This window comes from Stigmatopora nigra, chromosome 4 (assembly GCF_051989575.1).
Source record: "Stigmatopora nigra isolate UIUO_SnigA chromosome 4, RoL_Snig_1.1, whole genome shotgun sequence".
Classification (NCBI taxonomy): Eukaryota; Metazoa; Chordata; class Actinopteri; order Syngnathiformes; family Syngnathidae; genus Stigmatopora; species Stigmatopora nigra.
In genome coordinates this window covers 8,177,461-8,195,404 of record NC_135511.1, presented here as the reverse complement: position 1 = coordinate 8,195,404, position 17,944 = coordinate 8,177,461, and the positions used below count along the sequence as shown (strand labels likewise).

The following is a 17,944-nucleotide window of genomic DNA, read 5'->3' as shown; positions in this document are numbered from 1 at the left end:
GTGTTACTACCAGTATGTTAACTATTCAATAATGTATCAAGAAAATAACTTCTTAACCTATCCACCTATAATTTTATGTATTTGCATAACTTATGGACAAATCCACAACTAATCTTATCAAGAAAATATGAGTATATTAAATGCCCAAACATTGCAGTTTGAGGCTTATTATATTGCATTTACATGAACATAATGTACATCTTGATTGTCCATGTATTCATTTTTTGCTACACTAAATTTATACTATGTGGATTGTTTGTGCTGTTTTAAATTTGAACAAAGCATATAATTTGAAACTACCTATTTAATTGCAGACAAATTAATTGAAACACCTACAGATTCCAGGTGGACAGCCCAAAATAAGCACTATTGTGGACCTCTTCCCTAGTTTCTCTCCGCTGTCATTGCACCCCATGCGTGGAGACCCCCAAAGAGGGCAATTCTGTAACAGCAGTGGACTAATATTTAATCTGCAGTGCTCTCTGCGTTCCCAGTGTTTCATTAAGACCTAGGCTCTGCTCTTCACCTTGAGGGGGGGTCCGCGGCTGTGGCGTCTTCCACTCGGGGAGCTCCGACTTAATTAGAATTAAATACGAGGGATCACACGTGGGAGCGGGGAGTTCGGAAGATGAAGTGGACGGAATGAAATATTTGTCCAGAAAGAAGAATCAACATACGTGGAGTTTTTAAGTGGACCTGCAGGAGCTTTTTCAAGTTAGCTAATCTGCTTCCAGAGGGACAACGGTTCTGGCTTTAAGTCGCTTCTTTCCCTCGCTGGAGCTCCCAGCCTCTGAGGACCATTGCTGGGATTAGCTCATTGTTGTTGTTCATCTCTTCTGCTTCCTCTGCAGATGCAAAATAATGAAGGCATTGGGAAAGGCATGCAGGGTAGAAGATGCTTATTTCACCAAAAGGATGGCTCCTATAAAATATATACTATACTATGTATGAATTCAATTAGATTCAATAGAGCCTATCTGCCTTTGCAAAGATGACAGTGCTTTTTTTTCCCATTGACGATATATGTATAAATCTAATATACTTAACCTTGTCCAATGGAGACGTTGCATTTGACTGATACCTTTTGACTTCCCCCACCCCATTGAGTGACGTTGACTGTAGGAGAGGATTAGCTAATGTAATCTGTCAGCCATCATCAACGGAGTGATGACAATATTTGCCCAGAAACACTGTTGTCATGAGATATATACAAAATATAGCATCAAAGAGCAAATTACAGCTGGCATAGCGTGCTTTGAAATGTTGATACACTTTCATACAGCAATACTCCCCTTCAATATATTCATAGATGCATGTCTAGCTACTGGAAATACTCCCTGTAAATCATCCCCAGAGTCACGTCTGTGCAACGGCGCCATAATTTATGGTGTTGATATGTCACCAGAGAGAGATATACGGTACATCTCTGTGCAACATCGTTATACAGATGACTGGCAGTACGTCTTTGTTGGGAAAAAATGGATGCATCAATCGGAACCTCAAACGATGAGGAAGCGTATTCACATATTTAAAAAGGAAACAAAAAAAAGATGTGAATAGGGCTTGTTTGTGTTGTGCCAGTCCCCAAATCACCAAGTTCTGGCATTTTAAAAAAAAATCAGGTTTGGACAATAGTCACACATTAAAAAGTTTTTATTCCTGAATTGTATTTGCCATATAATAATAATAACAGACTAGCAACAGTTTATGTGGATATGATTCATGGCGAAAACTGCAATAAATGGATCCACCTGCTACAAACATTTTACAATTTCAGAGTAAATCCAATTGAATGGAAATCATTTGAAATTTATTCAAATTGAGAGATGGTAAATCCTCAAAAAACCTCTAACATCTGCAAAAACCTTCATTGAAATTTTTGCCCTCAGGTCATCTGACTGCCCAAGAGGTAAAAGTTAATAAGAGTATAAACTCTGTCCTTAAGATTGTTTTCTTTTCAGTAATTGCATGCCGGTGGAATTAAATACACAAACGGTTAAAAGGGTTAGGTTACCGGATGAGCAACATGATCCTCTTATGGGTTTGGGGGCTTGTCCTGTCAGGAACGCACAGATTTTATTGTTGAAGAACAACAGACTGAAACGTGTTGTCTTCCTGATCTATTTTTAAAATGATTTTTAGTTATTTTGTGTATAACATATCCAGAATAGATGGCTTTAGCTGCTTGGCTGATTATAAATGCATGGATGAATAAATCACTGTCAATAGAATGTGTTCGTAGAAATACATTTTCAAACGATTTTTTGGATCGTAAACATCAGAGGGGCAGTAATTTTACTGTAAATTTATGATTTCTTATATTCTCATAATCTTTAATCATAACCATGTTAACACGCTTTGTTCCACAACATAAGCTATTTGTAAATCCGTCAAGAATTCAGTAAGTTAAGAGTATTTTCCTGGAAAAAAAACTTTCCTCAATTGGACATTTTATGTCTATTTACAATGAAGTTTGCCACCAAAGTTCTCCATTCTAAGATAGGCACTGGTTACCTGTGTCACTAAATCCGTCTTTTTATATCTAACGCTATATACTTTCTATCAATGAGGCAAAACAAATTGCACTGGAAGCTCATACTCTTTTGGTGGTAGTTGCACAGCAAATATAAATGGAATGGTTTCTAAGACCTGTGACTTCATTTTATTTTGACATTATGGCAATGGTCGAGTTATATTTTTGGGGTGTGTTTGAAATGTAAAGTGTGGCTTTTGGTGTGAGAATGGGCGGTAATACATCAGAAAAAAAGCTCAATACGTGAGGATTGAAAGCCTTGCTTACGTCTATTTATGTGGATAATAATACGGAACAACTCGGAAAGAGTCATGAGAAAATAATCCGTAAATAAAAAGCTTCATAATCAACATGAATGTGAAAATTGTCCATACCATATCTACAATCAGCAGAACAAGCTGCCAATTTTAGCTCATTAGAAAAGACAACATTCATTATTTCTTTATTTTTCCCCCCACTCATATGACTTTCCTGCCTTGATTAGAGCTCTCCACTCTACTGAGTGGTCCTCATGAAATAGAGTACATGGTCATTTTCACATTATTAAAAAATACAACACATTTAATGCTAGCCCAAGCCTTGTGCACAATTGCCATTCATCATCATCATAAAAATTGACATATCTATATAAGCTAATGGTAAAGAACACAACAGACATGAATTTGTTACGACCACCATGAATTCAAATGCCATTTGCCAATAAAAATCTGTGTCTGCTTGATGAGCAATAAAAAAAGATGCCAATATTTTGCCAAAACAATCGACAACCCAGTAAAAACTGAGCACAACACTTTCGGATGTCTTAATGAAGGACAATAAGAAAGATTCTGCCCCTATATTGCCCTATAAGAACAAGATAATAGCTGCAACAAAGCAACCTGGCGCCTCCTCTCCCCTTTTTCTTCATTCCCATTAAATTGATTTAGTTTGTTGCGACAATCTCATTAATCACTTTCTCTCTAAATATAATCTGCCTGTCAATCTACGCCTCATAAAAATGCTGGTAATAATTGTACCGTAGCCAATCTGTTACGGTACATTGTGGTGCTGGATGTTGTTTTGGATATTTTGCTTGTGTTTGAGAAGGAGGAGGAGGAGTCAGACTTGTTGTTTTTATCTCCAAAAAGCCAGCTGGACATAAGGGAGACACACACGATGATGAATTAGTTTGACAGAGACGGTCTCAGGGATGAAATGTTAATTTGAATGCACCAGAGGATGTCCTCCAGAGGACAGAGACACAAACATTAATTGTTGTTTGTTTGTGTTCCTGTAATCACCAGTCACACACTTGTGATCTTTGTTTCTGACTTTTAATGTCACAATAAAATGCTGTCAAAAGAATTTTGTATCACTATTGTATATCCTTTGGGAAATACATTGGAAACTTATTGGACATATATCAATATTGTTGTTAAAGTTTACTTGTCAACTTCTTACAAAGCTGTAAAGGAACAGGACAGAACCTTCTGATTCACCTTACTTGATTGTTGATGGGAAAAGTGTGGGTGTTGGAACCCAATGTGGAAAATTGTGGGCAAGCTTGTCCCTCTGAGCACTGACAATTAACTGTCATGGACTGTCTTTTGGTTTGGATGATGTTTAATTCGTTGCATACGGTGTTCTTTTTTCCCTTTTGACATTTGTCTTGTCAACCGATTAGCTCATCATTTCCAATTGTCTTTCTCAGCCATGCACCTCGTGTCATCCAGTCAGTTTTCCCCAGCCACAGGTTTTGTCCAGGTGTGTATCTTTGTCTTGTCAATTTGCTTGGATTTAGTTCACTTGTTTCATTTAGTCCTTGTCAGTTCAGTTTAGCTTTTGCTTCAAGTCACGTTTCCCCCCCTAGAGTTTTTGTTACTTTGGTCCTTCAAGTCATTAGGACTCATACCTGTTCAGAAATATCTTAGGTCTGGCAGAGGTTGCTGACAGAAGTTTGTGGAACTGTACAGGCAAAAAAAAAACAGAAAATGTGCTTACTGCAGGCTGGATTTGTATTCAGAGCCACAAATGCTCACAAGTGGTAACAATTTTTGACATTTTAAATCATGCTCTATTCTTCATCAAAACATCTCAAAACGAGTGGGCAGGCATGATGAATCAGAATCATTCTGCGATCAGTTGTTGTTTTTCAAAATGGTTTCTCCCTCCATTGTTCATCAAACTCTCTGAAAAGACAAGCCTCACGATGGCTGTTCATCTAGTGAATAAATACATAACGGTGATTGATGCATCTGCAAAACCCAACTTTTTCCTTGGCTAATCCCTCTTTGGCCCACTGGAGCGCCTTCTGAAAATTTCCCCGGCAAAACTTCATCAAAACCGTGGGAACATATGATTTAAAAAAGCTGTTAGAACTATGGCTTTGCTGTTGATCATTTTTATAGAAAAGATGTCGTCAATTTGGTATTAGCGTACCCATTTAACTGGCTCACCATAAACATAAGACCACCACCGGTGGTCTTATTTCTGTCTTCGTCAGTGCCCAACAAGAAAAAATGTTCCGTCGTTATGTGGAAGTTCATTTTGTCTCGTCTTTTATCTTTTTCTGCCCACTTCTATAGTGCGACTGAAAGTCATGACGGGGTTAAGATCAAAGCCAGAAAGGTTTTGCAGAAGTTCTCTGGCAGCAGCTCTTTGTTTGGCAGTTTGAAGAGCCCTATAGCACTCTCAGATTTAGAACGGCACAAAAAAGGTGTTTGAAAGTAGCCAGAAAGAGGATGCATTTGTCAACTGAGAGGAATAGAACTTGAAGGTTGCGGTCACACATATGGATAAATGATTGCGGTGATATCCTTCATTCTTGAAACTATTGCCTCCTTCAAGTTGCCATTTGCCAAACCATGACATTGCTTTCTATCAATGTTGATAGATTTTTTTTTGACCCAACATAAGCAATGTGGAAAAGAAATTTTTTGACTTGGCTGAATGGACTCTTCTTTACCTCTTGGCGTCAAGCTTGCATAAAAACTAGTTGGTTTGTCAAATCTACATGAGCAATAGTTTAAAAGTTACTTGAGTGAAGATGGAAAGTTTGAAAAGTCACTGGGTTGAAAAAGTAATTGAACCAATAAGATCAAGAAGATCAAAAAAAATAAAAACATATCATTTCACATTGACCATCTCCTTGTTGTGTCAGTTAAGTACTGGGGCTCAGACAGCAGATTATGAGTGTGAGGTTTAACAGGACCTTCAGCTGCATTAGACATTGATCCGAAAGTTTGAAAGAGCAACTAACAACATTTGAGTTCAGTGAAAGCTTTTTTATTTACTTGATATTCTCTGACTATTAATACAATGACCTTGTGCAAAGGCTTTTAACGAAATCTCTTTGAATTAGGCTGAACCCATTAAAATAGGCTACTTAGTCATGTAGGCTAATCAGCTATTGACCATTAGTTGTGAGCTCACGCTTAGTTAATCTCTAAAAGTTTTTTGGGGGGGTTGTTGATGTTGAATTTATTTGATTTAATTGCCCTGCATTGCTAATATGCATATATATTGTATGAGTACTTTAACCGTATGGGATGACAAGCACTGATGCATGAGTTAATGCATGCTCTGCAGTTTTATGAGAACCCATTGGATGAACGTTGGTGTCACAAGAGAGTTGCTCTTCCCAATTATCCAACAGTTATTTAGGAGCCTTGGGGTCATAGTGAATTTCCCTCATAATGTTTCTGCGAAGTGGTGAAAATTTTATTTAAGCCCAGTATGATATAATAATGATGCAAGTGCCCATTGCACTTTAAATGCTTGGCTGTGGCCAGTGACATGAATGAAAACTACATATGCTAATTGCAAATGTAAAATTGCATGAGTAAAAGTATGCTGATATCTTAAGGGAAATCTAGGGTAATGGGAGACATTGGAAAAATGTAGATTAATAAACTATACACGGTATATTCAACCCATATCATTGCGATACTTTTTGCCTTCTCTGTGGAATTTGCTTGTTCTCCCCACATCTGTTCATTTTTTCTCCAATAACTCTCGTTTCCTTCCATATACCAAAATTATGCATCGAGTATGAATGGTTGTTGGTCTACACTTGTCACCCAATTGACTGGCAATCAGTTCAGCCTCCTGCTCACAGACCATCATGATGTCATGCAAGTAAAACCTTGTCAATTTTAACAAGATACTTATGCCCTCCAGAGGCTTGTAATTTGTGGTGTTTTTTCAGTATGAACTACCATTTTCCTCATTTATGTTCTTAGCACTTTGACACAAAATGATAAAGGGCCACAATTTGTGTCAAGTCTTGGACCCTCCCGGTTTGGTCAAAGCGAGACAAGTCCAATCTATGTATTTATTCTTAGGTTCGAATTGCAAGCCATCAAATGTGCCTCTTCAGTCAACTCGAGTATACGATTCTATGGCTCAAGTCTAATTGTCTGCCATACAAGCTGTTCCTCACTGACAACAAAATCTGTCATTAATCAAACACAATTTTATTTGAAACATCTCTTACCCAAATTCCAAAATTTCAAAAATGACCTGGCCTCCTTTGTCGCTATCCTTCTGTCACAAATGTGCTCAACAAGCACGGATGACGTTTTTCCGATAAGTAATTTTCCACGCCGTTTGTGATCGGCAACATTTTACATTGACTCTGTCATTCCATTTTTCTAATGGAAGTCTTCCATTAAAACAGGAGTGCAGGGTTGTACATCATGGTAGTTGGTGTCCCCTGTGGGGTTGGTGAAACCTTATGCACAGCAAACAAAAGCAAGATTGGATTGGTTACTACTTAGAAAACCAACCCCCTATTGAGTTATAATTGTAACTTTGCAGGTACATCAATGACTGCCATAAAAACATTCTATGCCCTTCATTTCATTTTCCCTCTGTAATCCACAGAAAGATCAGATTGAAAATTGTTATTAATATCTATAACATGGAATATTATGGACTCAGCTGTGCCACCAAATGTTGTCAGGGTGTTTTCATGACCTATCCAGCCAGTACCACCTCGTTGTCATTAGTTCAGTAATTCTGGCTGCATATGTTGCACTGAGATAACATATTCTGAATCCAATGCATACCCGCTGAGCCTCTGTAGAATTGAGAAAGGATGCATTCACAGAAAACAAGATCCTTTGTTATCACACTATCACAGTGTAATTTAATTGGTTTAGTTTTGGCCTCTTATTATTATATACAGTTTGCGGCCAAAAATGTAAATAAAGATTTAAGTTGGGTCGAGACAGAATACGTAGCAAAATTAAGAGTGCTTGAGCAAGATGGCACAATAAATCGATAGGACAGATGGCCAAGTAATGAGAGTCGGCTAAGGAAGTGAGTGCTAGTTGTAGCTTCTACTCTCCTGTGGCCTGCACATTACCTTTAAAGAGATTAGCATCATGCTCAGTCACAGTGGATGGAAGAGGAAGCCTATCAGCCAGTGCACACACGCACTCACTTAGCATAATGGAACCTGCATGAAATTGAAGCCCTGCAGATTAAAAAAAAAGGCCATTAACAAAGATGAAATGATTTGGCGTGATGGTAAAATGAAATCACGGAGCTTTGCGGGTACGACAAAATGCTTCATCATGTGGCGATTTATGAGATGACGCAATATTTCCTGCCTCGTCTGTCTTCTTTGCGGTCGCATGAACTTTGAACTGATGGTGAGCTGTCGTTTCCCGACTTCCTGTCAGTCAATCAAAAGATTGGTTTGCATGAAACCAGTTTGTTATGCAAAAGTTGGGACCGTGGTTTCGAAACTTGGAAAGAAAACAACCGGTGTCGCCCAATGTGAAAATTGAAACTTTGTAACTTCTGTATTAAATTTGCAAACAGATGGATGGGACAGATAACAACAATATAGAACAGATTTAAAAAAATAAAAAACATTTTCAAGTTCTAATTCTGGCTAGGAAAAACATAACATCCTTGCTACGTCTCCATGGCAACTTGAGGCAAACTTTAGTCATGCTTCAAACCAGCAAATCTTCCTCACGGTTCAGAATTTTTGGCTTCTGTGTAAATTGATTGAAAGATTTTAAGAAACATCAACTACTTTTGTGTGCTATATTTTGCATTCTTATACTACATACACTACTACATAATCCAAACAGAATGGATTTCAGTTTCTGCATAGGAAAGTTTCCAGTTTTGCCCGAAAATGTTTGACAAGCCTGCAGGTAACATGCATCACGTAGTGAGCCGCTCGAAGATTATCGACTCGGATACCTTTCTCATTTACAGCCGGATCGAAGAAAAAACAGAAAGCCGTAAATATCCATCTCACTCTTCTATTGTCTTATTGATCCTAATCTTCTTTCATTTTAGTCAAACCCACCCAAGGCGCACCACACTTGTCAGATATTGTCCCTAAAATCTGCTTGGCTTTAAGAAGATAGAATGCAAGCACTTCCTGTCAGCAAGTTATTACCCAAACAGCATTTTAAGGCTCTTGCATTTTGAAAGACAAACCTTATTTACCTTTTGTATATTTGAAGAAAGCCTGAAGAGGGTTCATGTTCTTACAATATTTTGTATTAGACATTTCTCAACATAATTTGTGGTATTTATACCCAACCCCAACCACACACACATTTCCACAGAGATTAACAAAACGGGGGTCTCACTGCTACAAGCTTCCCACAGGGCAAAGCAGCATCACCTTTAGGAGCGCCACAGTATGCCTTTTAGGGTGCTTCCCAATGAAATTCCCCTTGTATTGTGTGACAGTTACACCCCCCCCCCCCTGCTGCTCCACAGGGAGGCACAAAGTAAGTGGCATTTAGCGCAGTGACATTCTGATGATGTTTTTTCTTCTTCCTCACTGCACCTGAACGGAAAACAAATCCCCTAGCACATCTTTGAGCTTTTTGGCAAGGATTGAGAGGCGTGGAGAGCTGAACTGTGAACTCAACGAGCGCGACAGAAAATCAGATCAAATGACAGTAAGAAAAGGCTACATGTGTGACCAAGCGTGTCCTTAACTGAGAGTCGTAGGTGGGTGCTGGAGCTTATTCCAACTAACTATGGACAACAGACGGGAGACAGCCTGAATCAGTAGCCAGCCAATCGTAGGGCACAAGAGGATGCACAACCATTCACGCTCACACTCATACCTAGAGGCAATTTAGAGTGTTCAAACAGCCTACTGTCCATGACTTTTGGATGTGGGAGGAAGACAGAGTACCTGGTGAAAACCCACGCCAGCCCAGAGAGAACACGCGAACTTCAAACAGTGATTTCTGTGGTTTTCTTGCTGTAATACCTATCTTGTTCATCTCTCCACAACCGGTGTCAGGTTTTGAACCCTCTCCAAGATCGTGGCAGTCCAGCAGGTTGACTAAATAACCATCCTTTACCTGCCAGCACACTCTTTAAGCTCTTTGGGAATAATGTATTTTGACCATTTACATATGCAGCACTTAAGTAGATCGGTGGTCATTACGCTCAATTGTCAAGATGACGGTGCGAGTTCGAATACCGCTTAGAAATCGTAGGCACTGGGCTAAGAGCGCAGTGATTTCACCACATTTCTATAGGTGTGTATTTTGAGAGAATGTTAATTTGTCCCTCTGTGCTTTGTGGTTGACTGGCAACCAGGCTGGTGTGCACATCAACCAATACCATTTGCTACAGAGTTAGTCACTCCATAGCTGAGTGGAATAAATATATTCCTAAGTGTGCTTCAACATTCTTGTTGGATCTTGACCTACTTTTATTCTTAAATCATAAGTAGTGCAGGTTACTATGCTTGTTGGTAGGATGTCAGCGCACATTTGGAATCTTCTCACACGCTCCCATCCCACCACTCTCTTTTGTCAAAGTACATCAAAGCATCTCCCTGATTTATTAGTATAATGATTAAAACGCTCAGATTTGTGCTGAGACTGAATGTATTTGGCATCCCAGAGGCGACATTATTAAGACTTAAGGAGGCTTATCTCTATACTGAGAATGTATTATTTTATTTTTCTGTGCGGCCTCTATTTGGCAAAGTTGGAACCGTGCCTCTCATCTCTTGTTTTTGTGCTTCCCTTGAGCCTGCTTTGGCCTGCTTCCACAATCAATCCATCAGTCCTTTAAAAGGAGACGTCCATGCATCGGGGCCCTCTGTTTCAATAAATGGCCAGACAGCGACGGGGCGCCTCATTCATGCCCACTTCATTGTCTTTTAATAATCAAACCATGATGGATTATCTTGGTAGTGATATTGACTTGAAAGCAAGACATCTGAAGAAGGCGATGATCTGGAGGATTTGTGTCAGTGTTTTAGGTCTTACCATCTTTTGCATGCTGGTCATGCAGCTTCCTTTTGATGCAACGCACCTTGGTTCAAGCTCTTCCGGTGTCTCTTCTCATAGATTCATCAAGCAGGCTTGACAAGTGAAAAAAAAAAAGCTTTGGCTCCCTTAAGGAGCCTTAATGCTTGGATGTGTTCCATGTTGGTGGATCAGTGCCTGAAAGTCTCGACTGTTCTATGCAATCTTTATTTCTTGATCTTTTCCTTTTCAGCTTTTGGGCCTTGTATAGACCTCACATTAAAATGCATGTTAGGCGATGGGATTAGCAAGTGGACAACATTGGCTAAAGTTTAGATGAAAGAAGTGGTGCTGAAAAGCTGTGCATTTTGTTGTTTTTGTTTTTGACTAAAAATACTGTTTTCTATTCTCGAGTTCCACCATATGATGCTTTGTCCACAAGAAAATGAAACCTGAGCAAAACATCAATTGGGGAATAGTTCTATCTGTCTCAAACGTTGGGAGCGGTTAGAACTGGTGATTTTGCGCTAGTAATTCTGAGATTGACTCTAATTATTTTGTGAATTAATAGACTGCAACCAAGCTGTGTTTAACTGGCAATCAGTCTGCAATTCACAAGTGACCAGTTTGTGAATGACTGGCAGCCAGTGTGCTACTCACTGATCATCAGTCTGGAATTTACTGGCCACCTGTCGTAAATTTGCTGTTGACAAATCTTCGATTGATGAACAAACAGTTTGTGAGCAACTGCTAAGCAATCTTTGATTGGCTGGTAAACACTACAGGCTGTAAGTCAAGGCAAAGTGAGAGCTCAGATGTGGGAGAATATTGATCACTTGATGTTTCTTTACTGTAAGCGTCTGTCAAATGTGGCCATTCAAGCAATCACTGAGCTATAACGGCTACGACGTATCATTCAACTCAATATTGTATATTTCACACCCTTATCAACCTCATCATTTATGCCGAAAACTCAAATCAAGAGATGAGGATGAAATTGTGCAAAAGCTATCATCGTAGACTTGAGCATATTGTTCTTTGAGTCCTGAATTCTCCATGTTTTAAGATGTGTTTAGATGTAGACTTCACACAACGAATGATGCCTGACATGACAAGACTTGAAGTCTTCCTGTGACTGGAGCATCAAATGAGAGAAGTGGTGCAATGTATGTTTGCCGTTATAAAATCAGACAATAAGCAAAAATCCTCCCCTCATTTCACACCTGAGTCTGCAGGTGTTACTTGTTTATTCTTGGATATGTATGTGCTATTTATATAGCTAAGCTGTTTGTTCGTCACACAAATGTCACACAAGGGAAAAATTCTCCCAGCCTGTCATTGAAAATCCTTCTTATTCACTAGCAGGTATCTTGAAAAGCAGTGTCAGTGTTTTTGCAACTTTTCTGACATAATCCCCCCCGGGCCCCCCTAATGACAACATTATGACAGAAAACGAAATCAATTTGGACAACGTCATGAAGCATATGTAAACTTTTAGGAAAATTGTGCAAAACTTTCACATTTTCACAGTATTGACTTTCAAAAATTTGTTTATTTGTGAGAATTATATTTTGTACCTGTCCAAATCCTAGCTATTCCTTAGGCCGTCTTCCAGTCACATTGCCACTAAGACGGCCCCTCCCTATGGCGCTCCTGTCATCTGTGCACGTTATCCCGCCTGCCAAATATAAACACAGGCACGCCGCCCTCGAATCAAAGCTGTCAGCCGGCATTTACGAGAAGCCGCCACTTAACTATAAATATGGAACACTTCCTCCTCTTATACACCCGGCTGGGATGAAGACAAAACACTTATATACTGACATGTCTCTGTCTTCATCTGCTGTTAAAAATGTGTCTGACAATTCTATCATCACTTTTTTTGCTATAAAAATATATTAGTTGGAGCTGTCCTTATCCTATGTCTTTCCTCTCTGAAATTACAGAAGTAGAAAAAAATAGGGTATTTTTTGTGCAAAGTTTGACATAGTGATTGTTCTCTTGAGAAGTTTGTAGGATTCTATACAATTTTGCACTTGAACGGGCAGAAAAGTGATTTTTTTTTTGTTCAATTGAATGAAAACATGACTCTACCCTGGTCTCTTTCCGATATTACTAGAAAAGGAAAATATATTTTATATGGCAACATCATGCATCAATAGTAACAATTAGTGTATTGGATGATTTGATGACTACATTACATTATGCATGTATTGTATTTGACATTCAAATATTCATTTCTTTTTCCTGCTACATCCTTAAAAAAAACACGTGCGAAGACATTTTCTTCCATTTTGAGACTGGCAGTTCTAAATGTGTGATGTTCTGTCCTTGCTCTTCCCACTTAGAACAGTTGACCTTGACAAATGTGTGCAGCTGAGCACCATCAACAAACACAGCCACATTAGTTTATTAGCAACCAAAACATCATCAGACTTCCTAATGTGTTTACATGTTAAAGCTCTGTGCTCGTTTGTTTTGGTTGGCCCTATGGGGACGCTCATTTTGGGATGTACATGCATGTGATGTAGTTTGAGTCCAGGCTATTCTTTGGAAGGCTGATGTGAGTTTGTCCAGGATTTATTCCCATGTTTTTACTACCTGATAGTGGCCTCCAGCCAGCAATTAACTTGATTAACACCCCGACAAACACATTTTGTCAGTCACACACATTTGCTTTCTAAATGCCACCTACTTTGCAAAAGTAGCTGTGGTTTAATGACTTTGAAGTGCATTTATATCTAGAGGAAAAAGTCCTGAAGGGGAGCTTGTTTTTTGGTCGGTTCATTTGGATTGAGAAATCTCTAAGTCCCACCTGTGGATTTTCTGTAATTTACTGCCACACGTGCAGTCCTTGAATGCTGAGGTTTTGAAGGTGTGCGCTACAGTAGCCTTCAGACCAAGATTTAAGCACATAAGGAAGCAATTTCTTCTCTAGAAGAGCCAGCATGGGTCTCTCGCTTACTCAGGCGGTGATGAAAGCGGCCTTTGAGTTTCACTTTCACTGCATAATGTGCATCACAGTCTATTTTATTTTAAAACATTTCCATCTGGGGCATCTCACCAGCGCAGATGGATGCAGAATAAAATTGTGATGACTCTATTGACTTTTATACCAAATTCAGTAACGTATAAAAGAAGGAGTATTCTACCATTTCACCTTCAAATCTCAATGATCAAGGTTCCATCTGGAAATACCACTGGAGGGGATTGTTCACTTCCTAGTTTTTTTAGGATGGGATTTGCCATCTTTCCGGCATCGTTAGACCACTTGCTGATCATTAATAAATCAATGACAGCAAAGGTTAAGGTCAAAGTTCAGGAAGGAGAGGAAAAAAAGATTTTATGACCCTTGTGGAAGATAATGGTACGAATGCCCTTTTTTCTAAATGAGAAAAAGTCACATGATTTTTTTCTATTATTTAATATTCATCCATTCTTCTTCCGTACTGCGCATTCTTGTAAGAGTTGCACCTCTGCCTAAACCTTAGGTGCACCATTATTTAACAATGATTTAAGAATAAAAAAAAGACGTGGTGATGACTATCTGTAATACATTATCATTTAAATATGTTTCCATATGAAAAAATATTCTATAACAAAATATAGTATTAATATTACCAATCTAAGTCATTCACAATTGATGGCAATAGATGTCCATTTTCCCGGACTGGAATGGCAGTGATTATTCAAATGGGTTCGACGTCTATTACCGTCAATGACAACAAAACATGATCATTCACTGCCAGGCGTCCCAGTTCAAATGCCCATCATTTTTGATACCAGTGAGTCAATCAAGTCTTACCTTTTTCATAATTCTAAAACTTCCTTTGCATCTATTGCTCCTTTTTTTCTCTCACAGTAAGGCCTTGTCCTCATTCATTTATAATATTGATTGAACACAAGTGCTCTTGCTCTCTTTATAACTCTTTGTTATTTCAATATTTTTACCTTTTTCTCCTAACGATTATTGTTAAAATGCTAACTTTGTGAATTTAACAGACTGCAGTAAACATTGTTTTGCTTTCAGGTCTAGTACCCCTTGATTTATTTGATTTCAATGTAGCACTGTGGTTGGTATATGGAATATCGACAGAGTAACCCGATTATTTGCCTGTTTCTTGTGTGGCAAAGTTGGCGTGAGAGAAACAAGACAGAGGGAGATGAAGGGGGTCTCTAGGCTTTCCATAGCATTGCGATTCTCTTCCTGTGAAAGTGATCCTCTGTGTGAATAGTGTTTTCATTCCTCTTTTCAATGGGATTCACAAGAGCATGAAGGCAGAGAAAGAGAGAAATTGCACTGTAGAAGTAATCCCCATACTCTCTCTCTCTCTCTCTCTCTCTCTCTCTCTCTCTCTCTCTCTCTCTCGCTCTCTCGCTCTCTCTCGCTCTCACACTTCATCTCTCTCCTCCCATCTTCCTGTCTTTTGTAAACGAGAATACATCTTGGGATAATCTACTTTTATCAGAATGAAATAATTTTTAACAGGTTGTTTTATTCTATTCTCCATCCTAGTAGCATCCTCTGCTATTCCTGCAATGTCCCGAGACTCTGGCTGACACCAAAAAGAAAGAAAGTCTCATTCAAATGAAACACTTGCCTCTTGATTAGATTACCAACACAATAATTGTCGCATTTGATTTATGGCTGTAATCTGTTGCATTAAATGACAAGAGGAGGCAATGTGGTGTGTCTAGGTTAGGAGTGAATCCTTACGTATACTTTGCGTATACAATTGCATTAAGCAATGAGCTTTTCGAGGATTTAGTGTTCATCTAATCAAGTATAACATCCCAGGTAATTCGGGAAATCCGACAACACGGTAACCTAATGTTTGAGTCATGAGGCATACTACTGTACAGTCAGTTCTTTTCCAAACTAGATAATTTCTTATCGGCAAAAACGATTATATGATCCGTATCTTCTCACTCGGTGGGCTCCTCTCGCTACTCCTTATTCATTTGATTTTGATTGTATTATTGATTTCCATTGGGTGAGGGAATTGAGTCATAGAAATTGGGGGTTCACTCTCTTTGAAGCCTTCAACTTTAGATTGAAGATATAGCACAAGCAGTGTGAAATCACAATATGGATTTCATTCTCAGGAGGTAAAAAAGCAAATAAAAAAAAAATACACTTTTCTTTTCATATATGTCAATTCATTGGTTAAAGTATGTTAATTACGTTTTTTTTTTGTAGTGCCTGGGGAAATTGTCCTGTTTAACTCTGAAATTTTGTGGTTTTAAACCCAACGCGAACCACCTGTTTAAACAATGAGTGGAAATACAGTCAATGGAGGGTTTCTGACTTTGATCATTCTTGCCAAAATACCAAGATATCTCCTTTTTTAATCCTCGGGTGTTTATTTCCATGGATGCGTTTCCTCAATTGGCATGAACATAATCTGCCATGTAGATATCGTTCTGTAATAAATCAATGAATAACATATTTAACCTTGTTTTCCCCCCCAAAAAATCGGGCTTGCATGAGTTTGTGCCCTGCAATTGGCTGGCAAACAAATCAGGAGTTCCCCCACCTGCTACCCATAGTTGAGTGGGACAATTTCCTGCACCCCCTGCAAACCTTGTCGCCTCCACAAGGAAAAATGAAAAGCGATTTTAAGAAAAAAACTAACAGCGGGAGGCAAATTTTAATATAATAAGCAAGCACGCAGTCTAATCTCTAAAATTACTAGAATTACTGTGAGCCCGCTTTTTCAAAAAATATTCTAAAGATCCGGTTTGCTATTTCCTTCACTAGTAATAACTGACATTTGTCTTTTTTGTTATGACTGTGAGCTTAGCAGTAAAGAGTGTGTTGAAAAGACGAAAGTACTTTTTGAATGACTATCAAGTAGTAAAGAATGTACTTTCCCCCCCTTTGGCATATCCAGGTCTCTATACTACTTGAGTGCAGGTTAATCTGCCACTTCTTTTAAAGAAAGATCCCTTCTGCTTGCAATCAAGCCTATGACGCATATCACCTTCCAATCCACTTAAAGCTCTTTCATTTGCAACACAGCTTGAATGAGTCATGTAATTTTTGTAAGCATTTCATTTGCATACATAACAAGCATATGTAGAAGGTGCTGCTGTACTATTTTCTAGCTGAAATATTTCAATTCAGCATGCCATCTTCCTCATAAACTTCATTGTTTTTGTTTTTCTCCCCCACAGGCCACACTCCTATCAAAGGACCGGCAGCAGCAGCTGCAGAGTGGCGCGACCATGAGGTCGGGGGCCTTCCTCCTCTGCTTCGTGCTTCTGCACGTAGCTGGGGCGGCCTTCCCTGAAGACAGTGAGCCGATAAGCATCTCTCATGGCAACTGTGAGTTTGATACGCTACATTTTCTTCTTTTTTTTTTTTGGTTGTCTGCCACAATACGACATGCCCTTCTATTCAGTCTATTATATTCTATAGTACTACTCTATCAATCTCTATTCATTTCTGCCCATCACATGAACGAATATTAACAATAGACACATTTAATCGAACAGCAGTTATCAAAGGCTCATTCAAAGATAGAACGCGCCTGTTGCCACATTAATTTAAGCGCGGTGACAATGTTACGGTCATGCAGGGAACCCCTGTACAGGGATGTTTCTGGATTCGTAGGGGAAGAGAAGAGATCTGTTGGTTGGTGGTGAATGGAGTCTGCTGTCTTCAGCGTGTGGTACCCACCTCCAGCCTGCCAACCAAACAGGGGAAAGAGGCGGGAGCTACAGAAGTAAAATCACCAGGAAGTGACTATCTGATTGAATACGAAGCAGTTCTTATAGGATAGGTCCATTTCTGAACTTTTGTCAGAAATAAACTTCAATTTATCATTCAAAGAGGAGCAAAGAATGACACAAAACGATATGTAACAATAGTATTGCTCTTCTCTTTACTGGTTTTAATACTGTGCCTTAATCTGGATTAGTGATATGAAGAGCCATCGTTCAATCGGCAGGCATTTGATTATTAAATGTTCTTCCTATAAAAAAGATCATGTGAAATATGTCCATTGCAATTATACCGACCAATCCAATAGGCCTGCCAGGTTAGTATTAAAGTTGCAATTTCACCTAAGACACTATGAATGAAAAATAGAACCCCTGATGTTATGTCAAGTCAATGAATATAAATGTAAATCTAGACATAATATTGGATAGTTAGAGAATGGACATTAATGAAAAT

The 17,944-nt window shown here is 38.8% G+C and overlaps 1 protein-coding gene and 1 long non-coding RNA gene across 5 annotated transcripts in view; one reads left to right on the top strand and one right to left on the bottom strand.

Annotated features, from left to right (window-relative positions):
- Window positions 1-17,944, top strand: part of sema6a (sema domain, transmembrane domain (TM), and cytoplasmic domain, (semaphorin) 6A) — a 105,952-nt gene that overhangs the window by 26,095 nt on the left and 61,913 nt on the right. For all 4 annotated transcript variants that reach the window (XM_077714489.1, XM_077714488.1, XM_077714491.1 and 1 more), the window contains one exon: window positions 16,942-17,092. In XM_077714489.1, coding sequence (XP_077570615.1) covers window positions 16,993-17,092 — 100 coding nt within the window. In that variant the 5' untranslated portion in view covers window positions 16,942-16,992. The remainder of the gene's footprint in view (window positions 1-16,941; window positions 17,093-17,944) is intronic.
- LOC144195104 (uncharacterized) overlaps window positions 7,106-17,944 on the bottom strand; it is a 28,848-nt gene continuing 18,009 nt past the window's right edge. Inside the window, exons 2-3 of the long non-coding RNA XR_013326048.1 lie at window positions 7,881-7,991; window positions 7,106-7,244 (exon numbers count right to left, since the gene is read on the bottom strand). This is a non-coding gene — a long non-coding RNA (uncharacterized LOC144195104). The remainder of the gene's footprint in view (window positions 7,245-7,880; window positions 7,992-17,944) is intronic.